Source organism: Barbus barbus (assembly GCF_936440315.1).
Source record: "Barbus barbus genome assembly, chromosome: 4".
Classification (NCBI taxonomy): Eukaryota; Metazoa; Chordata; class Actinopteri; order Cypriniformes; family Cyprinidae; genus Barbus; species Barbus barbus.
This window is the reverse complement of record NC_136732.1, coordinates 15,524,498-15,543,284: the sequence shown is the minus strand read 5'-3', so window position 1 is coordinate 15,543,284 and position 18,787 is coordinate 15,524,498. Positions and strand designations below refer to the sequence as shown.

The following is an 18,787-nucleotide window of genomic DNA, read 5'->3' as shown; positions in this document are numbered from 1 at the left end:
AATAAAAAACTTCATTCAAAAACTGCATGTTGTGTTTACTTGTGTTATCTTTGATTAATATTTAAATTAGTTTGATCTGAAACATTAAAGTGTGACAAACATGCAAAAAAAAAATCAGGAAGGGGGCCAACACTTTTTCACACCACTATATATATATATATATATATATATATATATATATATATATATTAAAGTCGTGACGTATTGTCAAGTATGGTGACCCATACTCGAAATTGGTGCTCTGCGTTTAACCCATCCAAGTGCACACACACAGCAGTGAGTAGTGAACAAATCCACACACACACACACACACACACCGTGAACACACACCCGGAGCAGTGGGCAGCCATGCTGCAGCGCCCGGGGAGCAATTGGGGGTTCGGTGCCTTGCTCAAGGGCACCTCAGACTCTCTAACCATTAGGCCACGACTTCCCCCCCACATATATATATGTGTATGTACACACACACACACATATATATATATATATATATATATATATATATATATATATATATATATATATTAGGGCTGTAATGGTACACAGATATCAGGGTTCGGTACGTATCTCGGTTCAGGGGTCACGGTTCGATACAATTTCGGTACAAGAAAAATACAACAAATCTACTATGCTACGTTTCTTTTCATTTATTTTGAACAGACAGTAGTACAAATTACAGTTTTTTTTTCCACCTAGTTGTGAAAACACTAAATATTATATTAAATTGTAATGTTATATATTTAACCCTTAAATGCATGAATGATTCACCAATCATTATTACATATTCGGGTCTTTAGCGACCCGGACCTATATATCCAGCACAGATAGTCTAGTCTCTAGTCTCGTGTGGCCAGACCTTCAAAACAGAACACACACGTCTCCCGGATATCCTGTATAATCTAACCAATCCGACGACGACTTTGAAACTCCTGAAGTGTTTCCAGATAAGTGTGCCATATGATTAGACGTTTATCCAACGTTCCGTGGGCATGCTGCAATAGAAAAACACTCTCTTGATATTTTAAGAACAATTACAGAAGAATAAAATAAAGCATATTTCGTTACCTTTTCAAGCTTAAAAGGGTTTATTTTGAGCAGATGATTTTACCATCACTGTCATCGTCAGAGAGCTCTTCCAGAGTACATTCAGCATCTGCCTGATATTCACGATCTCAACCATATTCTCAAAACTATAATTTTCAATGACTTCATATTCAATATTTCGATCACTGGCAACTTATTCACGACATCCAGCATCAAATGGCAGTGAAATTTATATTTCAGAGTATAGTTATTGCTCTGCAGTAAAGCCATTCAAACTAGTTTTTGCTGATGATATTCGTTTGTTTTATGCATTATTAATAAGACAATAAATGCTGTGTCTTTTAAGTTAATTCTCCTGTTATAAGGAAACTGGCGCACACACAAAACATATCAGTTCCAGCATTGTGTAAGATATCAGAGCAAATCAGACAATTTAAGATTCGATCAGAACATCGAAACATGAGGAGCTGAAATTCCGAAAAGAGAAACCCAAGACAACAGGATGTCATAAATCAGATCCCTAGCGCCACGAGTGAAGCAAGTCTCTTTTATAGAACAGCTTACAATATTAACACAAAAAAGGAACACTTATTGAGAATTCCAACTCAGAGAAGCACAGCATGACCGTCACATGTAAACCCATGATAGAAATCATGAGCTTCCTGGGATTGACTTCCCTCACCTAGAGGACAAGAACCAGACTGAAATTCCATATGAGACCTTTTAACCTCTTTTGTCTTCACAGAACATATTCTCACGTCCACAGAATAACACAGAAACTGTATGCGCCAAAATCATCTTAAAAGGACTTATGAGCAACTAAAGAGTTCAATGTATAACTCCATATTATGTACTGTATGTATCCCACACATTTGACTATCATGTCCTAATCACTCATTGTGTATGTCTTTTTAATAACTATTGAATAGCTTAAGGGATTATAGTCATGTTTGGTATGTATGAGTGTAAAAAAATCGAACTTGAAACGTTTCTTCCAATCAATACTGTGTCAAATGTATCATATTCTGGTTATAGAAATCATGTCCAAAATTATACTCTGCAAGAGCGGGAAAGTTTGGACCATGTGACTGACCAGATAACATGTTGATTTATTTAATGGGAGGGAAAACAGAGCAACACCCTGAGCTAAGAGAATCTAATTTGTCAACACACCATTTTGGGATGTGTCCAAAAGCCCAGTTAAAAACGCAGGACACCATCAAACCATGCTTTAGTCATTGCTTTTAGTCATGCTTTTTGCCACTGCTGTTTGCCCGTGATTTCTTCGAGCGCCGTTCAAGCGTGGTCTTGGCTACATGCCAGTAGGGGTGTGCCATATCATACCGTCCTGGTAATACTGGTATAAATTTTTACATGATAAAAAAAGTGTCATATCGCGATATCAATAATATAGCGACGCGAAGACTTATTTACTAGGGATGCACTGATTGTTTGGCAGCCAAAATTATTTGGCGGAAAATAAGCAAAAAGTCCTAATAAATTGTACCGAACAATGACGTGACGCAATCAAATAGAGGCATGCACTAATGCAGCAAATATGACAGCAGTGTGGAAGCATTTAAAACTGTCCGAGAAAGATGCAAAAATCATTACAAGCACCGACAGCGAGAGACTGTTGAGTACTGCATCTCATGTCTCCGATGAGAAGAGGAAGGGGTGGTTGTTGCTGGTTACTGTATGATGATTAAAATCGTGAAATGACCTTAAACAATTAAATACACTGCAGAACGTTATGTTTTCTAATACACACATGAATTGCATGTGAAGAGCGCTGCAGGAGCATTAGCCAGGGTTCAAAGTCCAAACCACGAGGGAAATCTGTAAGCTTGCCGCGCATCTACATTTGAAATAACGAACCTGAGCGCACAAAAGACGCGATGTGAACGGCTGTTTCTTTGTGTGGGGCTCTGTTTTTATGATTAGAGGAGTAGAAAGGTTGAGAAAGCACTCCAAGTAAATTTTGAAATGTACCAGGTTTATATTATATCTTTCTAGCTTTTTTTCTGTTTGATAAGCAGTTAGATGTCTGTTTACACACAGAGAAAAAGAAAAGTGTAAGCTTTTAATAAGTCCAAGAATAAAATGATTAATTTAGCCTACTCAACATGTTAAAATTGATTTACAGAACTTTTGTTTTGCTGTTTTCTAACAGTTTGCACTGTTGCACTTGAATAAAGAAAGAAAACTTGCACAACCTTTTCACAGGCATTTTGTTTAGACAGATATCGTGATGTATCATTATAGGATTTTCTAGAAATATATTGATTATCACAGAATCGCTGTATCGTGATATTATCGTTATCGTGAGCCATGTATTGTGATTATATCGTATCATGAGGTACCCTGCGATTCCCACCCCTAGTATACAATGTTTAAAAATAATAATTCCATGTAGTGTCCATTTCAGTCATTTAACATTTAATATTGGTGGCATTCACATCCAAGTTATTCGACATATTTTAATTTCTTTTATTATTTTTTAAGTAACGCAATAGTTACTTTCCCTGGTAATTGGTTACTTTTATAATGATGTAACTCAGTTACTAACTCAGTTACTATTTGTGAGAAGTTATAACTAATTACTTTTTAAAAGTAACTTGCCCAACACTGGTCACTACTATTGCACTATAATGCTGCTTCTGCCACCTTATGACAATAGAGTTACACTTCGAATTAGGTAGTCTGTCATCAATGACAGTAGCTCATTGGAAAAGGATGGAAAATGCCCTTCATTGTGTTTGCACTAATAAATACTGCTGCCTGCCAGCTGCAATCACCAATAAAACGTTGTTCCATATTTTTTTGTTTATCGTCATAAATATCGTTATCGCAAATATTCTTGAAATATCGTGATATAATTTTGAGGCTATATCGCCAACCTCTACATGCCAGCTGCTACTTAACACCACGATGAGAAGAAAAACCACCTAGTCTCATTACACCCGTTTATTCCTTTTCTTTTTTTCTGTTGAGTTTCATGTTCTAAGTTAAGTTTGCCGCAAAGTCCAGGTCCGACTGGACCCGCTTCAAACTTCAACCAGCAACTGACTCCGAAACCATTCATCAGCCAACGGCCATGTCAGGTGTGGGTGAAGGGATAGAGCGAGGACTCAATTGCAGGAGGCAAAAGGGCTTTATGAATACAAAAAATTAAATAAACAACAAAAACTACCCCGTAGGGGAAAACAGACTGGCAAGGCTGGACTGGACAAGGCAAGGGAGGACCTCAAAAAGGGTAACATCGACGACAAACCGGCACAGGACTGCTAACACAAGGAGATTATAAAGGGAGCAAATGAAGAGGGTAACGAGATAACAGGTGGGGCAAATTAACCAATAATCAGGAAACAAGGTGGGTGGGGTCAAGACAATTGACATGAGAGCACATGGCACATAGTGAAAAAACACAAGCTGCGTGCAACACAGAGCAAAACAAAACAAGAAAAAGCACGCGGCGAAACTGAACCGCGTGCCGAACAAAACACACACACGCTCCCACAGCGAGAACAAACCTGGAGCGTGAGTGTTCAAACCCCGACACGAAACCAGAACAGAGCCTGAACAAGACAGGAGTGCCGGGATCAGAATACCAAGCTCCAACATGAAACAGAGCATGCAGACGAGAGAGCACGCGGCTCGAGCACACTCGAAGCCGCGCGCTCACCAGAAAACAAGACAAGAAAGGAGTGTCAGGGCTCCGTCACAAAACCATGAATAAACTAGACCGAAGTGACAGAACCCTGACAGCCCAACCATTGGCTTCCCAAGACATCACTTCAATGACTACTGAACTTCCAGCCAATTAGCAACTTGGGAAACCCCCTTTCTGCAAAGACGACAACAAAAGCGAATCCCTTAACACAAAGGTAACGCAAGTACAAACTCCAGATTCTGGCTGAACTGGTGCATTTAATATAAATTTTAGCCTCATTGAGATACTCAAAACGAGGGTTAATTAAGTGATTAATGGTTGTTCAGGTCTATGCAATAGCACAAATTGCTATAAACTTGGGATTTCACATTTTTATTCTCTTAAAGGGGTCATATGATGCGATTTCAAGTTTTCTTTTCTCTTTGGAGTGTTACAAGCTGTTTGTGCATAGATAAAATCTCTGAAATTGCAAAGACTAAAGTCTCAAAACCAAAGAGATATTCTTTCTAAAAGTTAAGACTCTGCCACGCCCCCCTAAAACAGCTCATTTAAACACACCCCCACATGTCTACGTCATGGTGTGGGAAGATTTGCATAACACCGCCTAAACGTATATGCACTGAAAGGATGCGGAACTATTATTCTCGCTGTAGTATAACGCAATGTCCTGGAGATGCTGTGTTTCGTTGTAAAAGTGAAAGTACTTTGTTTGGGCTTCCAAAAGAGGACACAACTAGAAATCAGTGATTAAGTTGAATTTACAACACTGTTCCAGAATAGTTCAACCCAAATATTCGAGTGTGTGCAGCGCATTTTACGGAGGACTATTTCCTGGACCTGGAAGAGTAGGCTACAATGCTGACTTGCACAAAGTCTGTTTCTATAAAGTGGGGCAATTCCAACATTGCAAGGACAGTCTGGCGCTTCTGACTCACAGCTTGTAAGTTTGTTTCTTCTACTGACTATTCAGTTTTGAGCAGTGTAGAGTAGTGCTTGTTGTTTGTCGTTTCTCCGATCACAAATGCAGACTTGGCAATGCTTACGAGGCGCGATGCAACGTGATGTGTAAAAAGACAGTTTAAGTCATTATAATCAGTAATTATGTCCCAACTGGATGCAACAAATGCTTAATTTGTAATGGGTTTTATTGTTTTTGTGTCGAGCTGGGACACGGCATCACAATACGGTAAGGGGCGTAACATTTCCGTCTCACGTTTTAGGTATTCGGCCAATCACAACGCACTGGATAGCTGGCCGATCAGAGCACGCCTCGCTTCTCAGAACGATGAGCTTTGTAAAAATCGATGTACCATACCGTACCGTAACGGTTCTTGTTACTGTGCTATTTAATAGTGTTTTCACTATATTTAGGATTTGAAATATCCAGCGAAGGGTTGATATTGTACAGCTCGTTCAATGAATCGCTGGCCGACTCAGTGATCAGCCGTGAAACAGTGATTCTGTCCAAATTTCCTATAAAATCATAAATGATTCACTTTGAGCTTTGTAAAAATCGATGGGTTTCAGAAAGGCGGGGCATAGAGGAGCAACAATAATGTACAGTGTGTGGAAAATAAGGTGTTTTTTTACTTTAAACCGCATAAACACAATGCATTACACCAAATACACAAAATAATGTTCTTTTTAGCAACGTAATATGACCCCTTTAAACTCATTCTTTCCTCACTTTCTCTCTTTCTGCAACATGTATGAATGTGTGTGATTGTGTTAGATTAGTTTACATGTCTTAGATTTATCCAATAAAGTCTTATTTATATTGAAAAGAGAGGTATCTTGGGTTTTGTGTAGGGGTGGAACAGATGTCACGATTCGGTATGTACCTTGGTTCGGGGTTCATGGTTCGATATGATTTCAGTACAACAGGAAAAAATAAAGCAAATCTACTATGCTCGGTTTCTTTTAATTTATTTTGAACAGACAGTAGTGCATATTACATTTTTTTCCATCTAGATGTGAAAATGCTAAATATTATTATATTAGTTATATATATAAAATCTGTTTTGTTTTCATTGTGAGTGTACACAAATAAAAGCAGACCTTTATACAGTGATGCATTATTAATAAGACAATAAGTGTTTAAAGTTGATTCTGCGGGTATAAGGAAACAGTTGAAGTGATCGCGTGCACACACACACACACACAAAACACATCAGTTCCAGCATTGCAAACTTGACAGCGCAGTTGGTACTTTATCAAAATAAAACACAGTGAACCAAACATCAGCGCGGCCACCTCTGTGTCACCGTTGGAATTCGACTGAAGTATAAAGCCTATAATTTACATAAATAATAGTTTAGCATTCAGATACATTACATCGCAAATATGGAAATATTATGGAATATTTGGATTTGTGCCAAATGAGAGAGGTAGGATACACGAGCACAAAGCGCCATTTCGCAAACAGTTGAGTGCGCAGGCCTTTAAAGTATACTCCTTTGTCAGTCTATGTGAGAGACGCGTTTAGAATCAGCACATGGTCACTGTCAAGTGGGCTTTGTTTTCAAGTGCGTGATTTGCCTGTATTCGTTGTAAGGCCTCATGCACCAAACCGAGATGTCCGTACCGTGACGGTTCTTCTTACTGTGCTATTTAATAGTGTTTTCAATATATTTAGGATTTCAAATATCCAGCGAAGGGTTGATATTGTACAGCTCGTTCAGTGAATCGCTGGCCGACTCAGTGATCAGCCGTGAAACAGTGATTGTGTCCAAATTTCCTATAAAATCATAAATTATTCCCTTTGAGCTAAATTGACCTGCTTCCCTTTCAATTGCTAACTTGACAGCGCAGTTGGTACTTTATCAAAATAAAATACAGTGAATCAAACATCAGAGCGCCCACCTCTGTGTCACCGTTGGAATGCGACTGAAGTGCATAGCCTATAATTTACATAATAAATAATAGCTTTGCACTCAGATACATCACAAATATGGAAATATAATGGAATATTTGGATTTGTGCCAAATGAGAGAGGTAGGATACACCTGCGCAAAGCTCAATTTCGCAAACAGTTTAGTGCGCAAGCCTTTAAAGTGGTCATCGGATGCCCATTTTCCACAAATTTATATGATTCTTTAGGGTCTTAATGAAAAGTCTGTAACATAGTTTGGTTAAAATTTCTCAATGGTAGTGTAAAAAAAACACCTTTTTAAACCTGTCAAAAACAGCCGTTTTGTTGCATTCTGCTGACCCCGCCCCTCTCTTCGAGCCACTCTCTGAGGGACTGTTTACTTTTGCCGCATTCATCATGAAACTTGCTAATTAGCACATTATTAGGAAAGGCGATGTGCAAAGATTCATTAAAAACCCTTATAATCACTTCTTCTGTAGGTGAAGCTGGATCACGAATGATTTGCGCAAACATAGTCACATTAAGGTAGATCAGGGGGCGCATTCCCTTCAAAAACAAACGTAATCCTCTGTGTCTTCAGAGGCTCAGATGTCGGGAGTTAATGACGACTGCTGTATTCATTATTACGTCAGACAACAGAACGCCTCAATCGCTTAATCTGAGACATCTTGTCTTCCCCTGCACCGGAGTCGACACAATGGCGGTCATACTGTTTACAGCGCACTCAGTTCACTCAGCTCACTCAGGGCGGGTCTGAGGTAAGACGGCCTTGTCAATCATCTATCGTAGGAGCGGCTTGTGCAGAACTACTGCAGAACTACGTCATTCTGACAGGAACCTCAGAACAGCCTGATTTGAGAAAGTGGATTTTAAAATAGGAATTTAAAAAACAAAAAAAACCACTCAGTGGATTTTTATCATTATAGGGTGGATGTGTACACACATTTATGTTCAAACAACTTGTAAAGTGAATTTTGCATCCGACGACCCCTTTAAAGTATACTCCTTTGTAGTGATCGGCCGATATTGATTATTTTTATAACCGATACCAATACCAATTATTGCATGTTTATGTGTCCGATAACCAATATGCAGAACCGATATTTATTTACTGTTATAAAATAAATAAATGACTGCGTGAAGTAAGTCCATACTTCACTTTGGTTTTTCCTACTTTCAGTCATCTTAAAAAAATGTTTTGAGAATTAGCAGTCTTTCATGTTAAATTTAATCTTCATATTACAACAATAAAAAAACATTTTATTAATAAAAAGCATCAGCAGCAACACTAATATTAGCAGTAAACAAAATAAATATAGAATGTCTAATGTTTTCAAACGGAGAAAATAAATAAAGGACAGGAGTCATATCAACTTCATTTTTAACTACAGTTTTAGTAGGTTTATAAGATGTTTAATAGGCTAAAGAGTGAAGAATAATTCACTGGATAATGTTAATTCACTGGATAATATTCTCTGGAATATTAGAATATAACAAACATTGTATTTTATTGCATTTCTCAACTGGCATGTTATATTTTTTGTTGTTCTAAATGATGCTGCTAACAGCGCGGTTTATCTATGCATCTATGTATCTATGCACAGAACTATACTCAAACTGTGATCGATCGCGGAGATAATAAAATAATTAATTTCCATAGAGCTGCTTCAAAAGAGTGAATCTTGTTAAAAGTTACATGCAGTGGCTGTGCTGGAGCATTTTTTGAGCATCAACCCGCTGAGTGAACAGCAATATGAAAGCTACTTCACGAGACTAATGATGAGCATATAGACAACAGAGAGAATTAAATTCAGCGCTTTTATTTCCAACATGTGCTAATTCATGGTTGCGATTTAATTCAGGCAAAGTTACGTCTTTATTACCCTTTAACTGATATCTCTACCATACGGTTGAGCTTACTTTGATAGGGAATAAATCTATCAAAAGGAAGAGATGTGAGAGCAATCTTTCCACAGCTGTACTGCCCCATCTCTGTGTCTGCTGTTGCCATGGGGGGATTGGGTATTTCCAGTTTTCAAGTGACAGCAGCAGTTTACAAACTTCAGTCGGTCACACAGAAGGGAGAACGGTGCTGGTCAGTCATGAGATAATAGGGTCAAACAAGTAATCAAGGAAGAAGGGATGAAACCATAATGTTGTTGTGAATAGGGTAGGGGGTAAAAAACCGAAATATAGCAAAATGCAAAAATTTTTATTTACCATAATTATCCAAAAACATGCGTGGCTGTACGGTTGATATGTCTGTAAAAGACATACTATAGCATATATATTGCCATACGGCTATATATATATGTGTGTGCTTAAATATATATTTTTTTCTTTGTGGACCCTGAAGGTTATGAAATGTATCTATGTATATAAGATACTAATAAAGTTAAAGGAATGTTTATTATTGGAAAATAACTCATGAAATAGTTATCTGAATTTAAAACGAGATTTACCATGGACTGACAGCTCAACCGTATGGTAGAGTTTTATATAAAACATAAGTTTAAGGCAATTTATTAGATGTCTACTAATAAGAATTTTAAGTAAAACATTTTTTCCATTAGCTCCTTTTAGGGGTGAAAGTTAAAGCGTTAGGACAGGGCTTGACAGATTATCTTATTTCTTAGAGCCAAGTTGCATAAACTACATATCAGGCATTTATGTAATAGATCTAATTTGTGCATTAATTGCTGTTATATTAAATAAAGTTTATTAGCTACAGCAAATCAAATACCTGTGCACCGTTGTTGTCTCGTCTCCTCTCAGACTCGGTGCAATGGCGATCCTGCGCGCAATTCTCAAAACACCCACAAGATGGCGGCGTTTATCGGTGAATCCGATATTACAAAGCCGATATCCGATTATAGTAAAATTATTAAATGTCGGGAAAATATCGGTAAATCAACATATCAGTTGATCTCTACTCCTTTGTCAGTAAAAGACGCGTTCAGAATCAGCACATGGTCAATGTCTAGTGGGCTTTGTTTTCAAGTGCGCAACTCGGCGTTCGCTGTTCTTCTGCTGGCAGTTATCAAACAGCATTGCATTACTCCCTTCTGGACTGAAGATGAATTGCCTGTATTCGTTTTAAGGCCTCATGCACCAAACCAAGATGTCCGTACCGTGACGGTTCAGTACAAATGCATTTATCGTTATACCCCTATTATATATATATATATATGCATATATGTTGCGGTCCTACTCCACCCGCTCCGAGCGGGATTCGAACCGCGGTCTCCAGCGTGGGAGGCGGGCGCTCTAACAAGGAGGCTGAAGTGAGGCTAGAGTGAGGTTTTTTATCTGCACAGCACTTACCCGCTGGCCTCTGCTACACTCACCCCCCTAAACCTCACTCTCATCCGGGTCATGGCACCAATGTTGCGTTCCTACTCGCCACGCTCCGAGCGGGAATCGAACCGCGGAGGTGGGCGCTCGAATCGAGGCGGGTGGGAATCGAACCATGGGAGGCGGGCGCTCTAACGAGGAGGCTAAAGGCCACGGAATCTAGCATCTGTCGCTAGAGTGCCACTTGAGATCGGGGAGTGAGGTTTTTTTACCTGCACAGCACTTACCCACTGGCCTCTGCTACATATACATACATATATATATATATATATATACAGTCAGGTCCATAAATATTGGGACATCGACACAATTCTAACATTTTTGGCTCTATACACCACCACAATGGATTTCAAATGAAACGAACAAGATGTGCTTTAACTGCAGACTGTCAGCTTTAATTTGAGGGTATTTACATCCAAATCAGGTGAACGGTGTAGGAATTACAACAGTTTGCATATGTGCCTCCCACTTGTTAAGGGACCAAAAGTAATGGGACAATTGGCTTCTCAGCTGTTCCATGGCCAGGTGTGTGTTATTCCCTCATTATCCCAATTACAATGAGCAGATAAAAGGTCCAGAGTTCATTTCAAGTGTGCTATTTGCATTTGGAATCTGTTGCTATCAACTGTCAAGATGAGATCCAAAGAGCTGTCACTATCAGTGAAGCAAGCCATCATTAGGCTGAAAAAACAAAACAAACCCATTAGAGAGATAGCAAAAACATTAGGCGTGGCCAAAACAACTGTTTGGAACATTCTTAAAAAGAAGGAACGCACCGGTGAGCTCAGCAACACCAAAAGACCCGGAAGACCACGGAAAACAACTGTGGTGGATGACCGAAGAATTCTTTCCCTGGTGAAGAAAACACCCTTCACAACACTTGGCCAGATCAAGAACACTCTCCAGGAGGTAGGTGTATGTGTGTCAAAGTCAACAATCAAGAGAAGACTTCACCAGAGTGAATACAAAGGGTTCAAAAAGATGTAAACCATTGGTGAGCCTCAAAAACAGGAAGGCCAGATTAGAGTTTGCCAAACGACATCTAAAAAAGCCTTCACAGTTCTGGAACAACATCCTATGGACAGATGAGACCAAGATCAACTTGTACCAGAGTGATGGGAAGAGACGAGTATGGAGAAGGAAAGGAACTGCTCATGATCATAAGCATACCACCTCATCAGTGAAGCATGGTGGTGGTAGTGTCATGGCATGGGCATGTATGGCTGCCAGTGGAACTGGTTCTCTTGTATTTATTGATGATGTGACTGCTGACAAAAGCAGCAGGATGAATTCTGAAGTGTTTCAGGCAATATTATCTGCTCATATTCAGCCAAATGCTTCAGAACTCACTGGACGGCACTTCACAGTGCAGATGGACAATGACCCAAAGCATACTGCAAAAGCAACCAAAGAGTTTTTGAAGGGAAAGAAGTGGACTGTTATGCAATGGCCAAGTCAATCACCTGACCTGAATCCGATTGAGCATGCATTTCACTTGCTGAAGACAAAACTGAAGGGAAAATGCCCCAAGAACAAGCAGGAACTGAAGACGGTTGCAGTAGAGGCCTGGCAGAGCATCACCAGGGATGAAACCCAGCGTCTGGTGATGTCTATGCATTCCAGACTTCAGGCTGTAATTGACTGCAAAGGATTTCCAACCAAGTATTAAAAAGTGAAAGTTTGATTTATGATTATTATTCTGTCCCATTACTTTTGGTCCCTTAACAAGTGGGAGGCACATATGCAAACTGTTGTAATTCCTACACCGTTCACCTGATTTGGATGTAAATACCCTCAAATTAAAGCTGACAGTCTGCAGTTAAAGCACTCCATCGTGAAATCCATTGTGGTGGTGTATAGAGCCAAAAATGATAGAATTGTGTCGATGTCCCAATATTTATGGACCTGACTGTATGTATATATATATATATATATATATATATATATATACATATATATATATATATATATATATATATATATATATATATATATATACAGGCTTGGTGAGGCGTGTTGTGTGTGTGTGTGTGTGCATGTTTATGTGGTTTATGAGGATACAAATTTGTTTAATGATATGGGTATGATGACATAGGTATTACAATGTGAAGTTGATTTAAGAGGACACTTTTGATGTCCGCTAAATTCAAAAGGCTTATGAATCCTTGAGAATTTTTTTTTTTTTTTTATCTAATAGTTTCCTGTGAGGGGTATAGGTGTAGGGTGACAAAAAATATGGTTTGTAGGCTACAGTATATAAAAACCATGGAGAGTCCCCATAAACCATAAAAGCCAACGTGTGTGTGTGTGTGTGTGTCTGTACTGTTGCTCATGCCAGACAGGCAGCAATGCAGCTAACAAGCTCTGCTCTTGTGGCAAACAACAGCATTGGAACAATTGGCTTGTCTATCGTAGCCAATTATTCCAGTGGAGCTGTGTGTCTCTGCCTGTTGCATTTTTAAGAGGTGACGATCACCAAGGCTGAGAGGATAAATTGGGAAACTCTTTCTCACTATTTGACAATGCCTTTTGCGCAACAGAAACGGACCACAGCAATGCTGATATATCATTGATTTCAATGATTTATTAAGAAAGTGAATTGAACCAACAAGAGAGTGAGGGCTGAGATTTAAAAAAAAAAAAAAGGTAGATACTAGATATTTCAGGTTTCCAAAGAAACCAGTGGGCGTTAAACACCCTAGATCGAAGGTGTGAAATACATTTCTGCTTTCTAAAACCCTTACTGATCAAAGCCAACGGTCTTGTCATATTTGACAAGCTCCCTTTAATACAAAACACGTACTATGGAATAAGACTTGCAAGCAAAAGCAAGCGTACTCTCACACGTCCATGAACCCACCTAAAGTCTGGTTTGGTCTGTTTTTTATTGCACAACTGCAATCAGAGTTGAGTTTCAGTGTGATACAGAATTCTTATGACGTGAATGAGAGTTTAATGAGACTACCAGTACAGAAATCCCTTGGCGAATGTCTAATTAGCCCACTTCTATAATTGAAGCCTAAAACGAGCCCCTTCAAAAACATCTTTGAGTCCGCCTTGCTTGGCTGTCTTTGACATTGACTATATTTATACCTACAATCCCCTTTAGTGGCTCTTCTGAGACTAGCTAGCAGATTTACACAAGAAAAAACTAATGACAATGTCGCAAGGCCAAGGCTTCATCAAATAGAAATCACGCCTAGTTTACTGGCACGCCGACGTCCAGAGCGCATGCAGTTTTGGCGGCACTTCTAGACCGAACAGAATTAAGCATGAACCTCATCACCGTGCCTCTGGAGGAGGATGAAAGGGCGCGTTTCATCTGCATGAATGAGATGAATGGTGAGGCTTCTTAGAGAAGTGGTGGGACAGCGCCAGATTGCTAATGTGGACTGAAGCGTGGAAATGTGCTAACAACATCTTACCAACGTTCTCCATTTTAGATCACTCTCAATCCCTTTTGTCACATCGCCTGGCCCTGCTGGGTGAAGTGTGTAAATATTACGGTATTCTAGGCCAGGGGTTTTCACCTGTCAAGGGGGGCGCGAGCATCAATTAATTCAGAGACATTGCCTTGAAGATTTATGAATACGAGCTTTCAAATCTTCAGCCATCCGCTAGGGGGCAATCTGACTCCCGCTGTTAGGCGACAGTGAGAATGGTGTAAAATGATTTACGGTTAGTCATGTCAGAAATCCAACCACGGATTGGCATGTTGTTATCTCAGAAACAGGCTCAGCCATCACACTGAATCAGGTAAGCTGGTTATATGTTTATGTTTCTTAATGCTATGCACTGGAATCGCAGCAAACAATATGTGAACGATGTTCGCACACTTTGGGCTCGCGTGGCGGGGGGGGGGGGGGGGGGTTGTTGAGGGGGGCGCGAGTGAAATTAGACAAACTTGGGGGGGCGCATGTCCTAAAAGGTTGAAAACCCCTGTTCTAGGCAGGGGAGCCGACCCAGGACTTCTAGGGCGCTCCTCTGTGAGTTGAAGGTACGTCTGACTGAGGGAAGGCCGCTGAGAGGGCTGTCAGACGCACAGCGCTGGGACTTTTACTCTTAAAGAGTTCGCAGGGCACTTGTGATAAAGTGAAAGAATACAGCATCTTATCTCAAGGCAGAGCGGTCCAGCTCATAAAGGAAGCCTTTTTTTACAAAAAAAACTGTTCTTATATGGTTTTACCGGGGTAAAAGGTAAATTGTTTGCCAATGATGGAGGTAACAAGTAGTGTTTAACAGTCAGATTATGTTGAAAGTAGCAAATAATTTACGCTATTAAAGGGATAGTTCACTCAAAAATGAAAATTCTGTCATCATTTACTCACCCTCAAGTAGTTCCAAACCTGAATGAATTTCTTTGTTCTGCCGAACACAAAGGAAGTTATTTTGAAGAAAGTTTGTAACCAGGCTGTTTTGGGGCACCACTGACTTCCATAGTAGGAAAAAAATACTATGGAAGTCAATGGTGCCCCAGAACTGCTCTGTTTCCCACATTCTTCAAAATATCTTCCTTTGTGTTCAGCAGAACAAAGACATTCATACAGGTTTGGAACTACTTGAGGGTGAGTAAATGATGACAGAATTTTCATTTTTGGGTGAACTATCCCTTTAACTTTCTATTTGTTTACTGACAATATAATCAGGGGTTCTCAAACTAGGGTCTAAGGGTCACTTGGTTCAGAAAGGGTGTTCTACGGTCCAAAGAAAAAAAAATAATTTGAGAGGGAACCTAAGAGGATTTTATTAAACCAATACAGTAACATTCAAAATCAACATTTTTTTAAAAAGGAATTAATACCTTTATTCAGTAAAGAAGCATTAAATTGAAGTGACAGTAAGGACTTTGACATTGTTGTAAAAACTTGCTCCCACGTCATATTAGTTAACTACTATGCACTTACATCAGAAAATAAGTGCAATGTACTTATTATGTTAATTTTGCATCACAAAACACTTCTGCTGCTATTGAGGTGGGATACAGGTAAGATTAGGCACAGGTTTGGTAGTATCAAATTTATAAAACTTGTAAGGGATGGGTCAACAGTGTAATTATAATCAATTACACTATTATCCCATTGAATGGGAAATTAATTACAGATATAATTGCATGTAGGTATTTTTTTAAATATAAGTACAATGTAAAAACATGTTCACAATAGCCACGCTTCCACTCTCGGGCCAAAAGCGAGCATGCTAGTGCGTACCAGGGCCAGTCGTGTTTCCACTGTCACTTCCGGTGCTTGATTCGGCCTCGTTGGGGCTTTCTTGGTGCCAACGGCCAGGGATTTTTGGCCTGCCGAAAACCTTGGGCCAAGCGGGCCAGCTCGGGCTCAGGGAGTGGTTATGAACAAAGGTGGAGTTTCTCCAAGTCAGAAGAGCATCAGCGGCGTGGATTATTTCATATAGTTAACAGCTATAACACCAAATGGTTTAGCTCAAAACTCACTTTTCGACAGCAGCGAGTGTTTGAAATAACTTCTGTTTGAGATCCCATGTGGATTATGATCACCATACAAGGCATAAATATTTATAAGCGATGCAAAAGACTATGCACGCTAAGTCATTACCATAGTAAACATGGTTAATATGACCGCTTGAAGAAATCAGACAAATCATATAGGCTATCACAATCGTCTATTTATTTAGTAACATTTTATCTGTCAGTAAGTCTTGCCTCTTTATACCTGATGGTCTGATGTTCATATTTAGCTCCACGTATGTCATATATCATAATCATAGTTTTTGTTCGGGAGCTCCCTCCACTACTCAGGTCGTATTTTTGAAGTCAAAATTATAGAAATGATCATTCTTTCTAAATGTGATATATACTGTGACCACAAATAAACAGAAAAAGACGCGACTGAATATTTCCTATTTTTCTTGTGAAATAATGGTAAATACCACTTTATTTCTGTGTAACTAATATTCAATCCTGACAAATTAATTCATAATGATCAATGTATCACTAATTATTGTAAAACTGGTAAAAAAAAATTATGCTTTTGTATTTAAATCTTTACATAAACAACAAAAAATGTTAGGTTATAATAACATTTCACAATGTTGCTGTTTTTTACTATATATTTTATATATTTTAACCCATTTTTATGAAGTATATTACTATCCCATGAGGCCACAGGAGAAAAGATGCATAATGATGTATGCATAAATGGTGGAGAACAGGGACACCATGATGTAACAAGTATGTATTGTATTTAAGCTACACGTGTATACTTATAAAATGTAGTTTTAACTGGTCAAGAAGTTCTTCGCTAAAGCATTGAGAATTTTTTTAATACTTTGACAAGATTGGCCTCATTCACGGCTTTTACTGAAGTTTTTTTTTTATGCCCGTGATGACAATAAAATTGATTTCTAGATGATGCAGTAAAATAATTTCGCCATGAGATTTTTGTTCACAATTCAGAATTTTTTTTCTGTAACTCCTGGTGAAAAACACTAGTTTAGACAGACAGAAGTGGCTGAGAGTGAAGCAGAAATGTATTTTTCATAATTGCATGGATTCAAAGACCAAAGCCATTTCCCGTAACTGCACAGTGCCATTCATTCTCCCTTCTATTCCTGTGTACAGTAATTGCAATGATGTGATTGAGCTGGCATTTTACGTTCACTCTCATCGACAGTAACAAAAAAGCGTTCTGGTCCCCCGTGTGGATGCGCTTCCTATAGCTGTCACTATAGACCGGGTAATTTGTTGATTTAAATGGTTGTATAACGCAGGGGCCCGAGACAAAATGAAGACTCCAGGAGGAAATCTGAAACGGAGAGGGTTATTGTCACCGAAGCTGTCTCACACACTTCCTCTGTGACAGTACGTCTGATTAGATTTGCCAGAGGACGACAACTTCTGCCCACCTCTTTTCTCTCTTCTCTCACATGGGATTGAGAGAGAGACAGACAGATTGAAGAGGAGAGACAAAGAGAAGGGGGGGCAGAAAGTAGAAGAGTGGATGAAGGAAGGAAATGGAAGAGATATTTGTACTCACATCTGATGCAGGACCCTTATCTGCTCCGGGGCAGGAGAAGGTGACGAATTCATGGCAACGCTTGTGCACCACAAAGCAGCAGACTGAAAGAAGGAAGGAGAGAGAGAGACAGACAGATGAGATAAACGGTGAGAATCAGAGCTCATGGCACTGACAGACATTCATCTGCTGTGACAAACATCCTGTTTGATTTCACGTCATGCCCTTTGACCCAACCTTAACCCCCCACACCCCTCACATAAACTGCATCGCAATACAACAATGCATGAGGCCTTACTACAACCGTTTAAAAAAAAGTGGTACTTGCACACCATGAGTGCTTGTTTATTGCAGTTATTATTACATAATTCTTGGCTTTTGAATTGATTCCCAATTTGTGAGCGCTCCACAGTTGAAACAAAAGAGATGCGTGTGTGTGTGTGTGTTATGGGCATTTAAATGCTGCTCCGTGTAGCGCACATGTACTACACATCACCACATTTTCTATTTTTGTTGCAGCACACACCGACTGCAACAAGTTTTTTCTGAAATAAAATACATGGCTATTAATTCACACATAAAATTTGCCAACAAGATCATTGTATTAAATTATGTCAATTTTGGAGTTCCCTTCATTCCTTCTCCACAAACTGCAATAATTCACTGGTCAAAATCTAATATAAAAGATGTCAAAAAAGCACACATTTTTATATATTTTTTAAACAACTACTACAACAAAGATGTATGATAAACAAAAATAGAATTTTTGCTTATTCAACTATCTTAACCAGCAGTACTGGATGACAAACATGTTTTGGTCATTCATAGAATCAGAAACAAACCTTCATAAACATT

At 39.1% G+C, this 18,787-nt stretch overlaps 1 protein-coding gene across 1 annotated transcript in view; it reads right to left on the bottom strand.

Annotated features, from left to right (window-relative positions):
• The window catches only part of LOC306864234 (protein kinase C beta type), a 168,815-nt gene that overhangs the window by 112,828 nt on the left and 37,200 nt on the right, over positions 1-18,787 (bottom strand). The window contains exon 3 of the mRNA XM_079408086.1: positions 17,954-18,036. Coding sequence (XP_079264212.1) covers positions 17,954-18,036 — 83 coding nt within the window. The remainder of the gene's footprint in view (positions 1-17,953; positions 18,037-18,787) is intronic.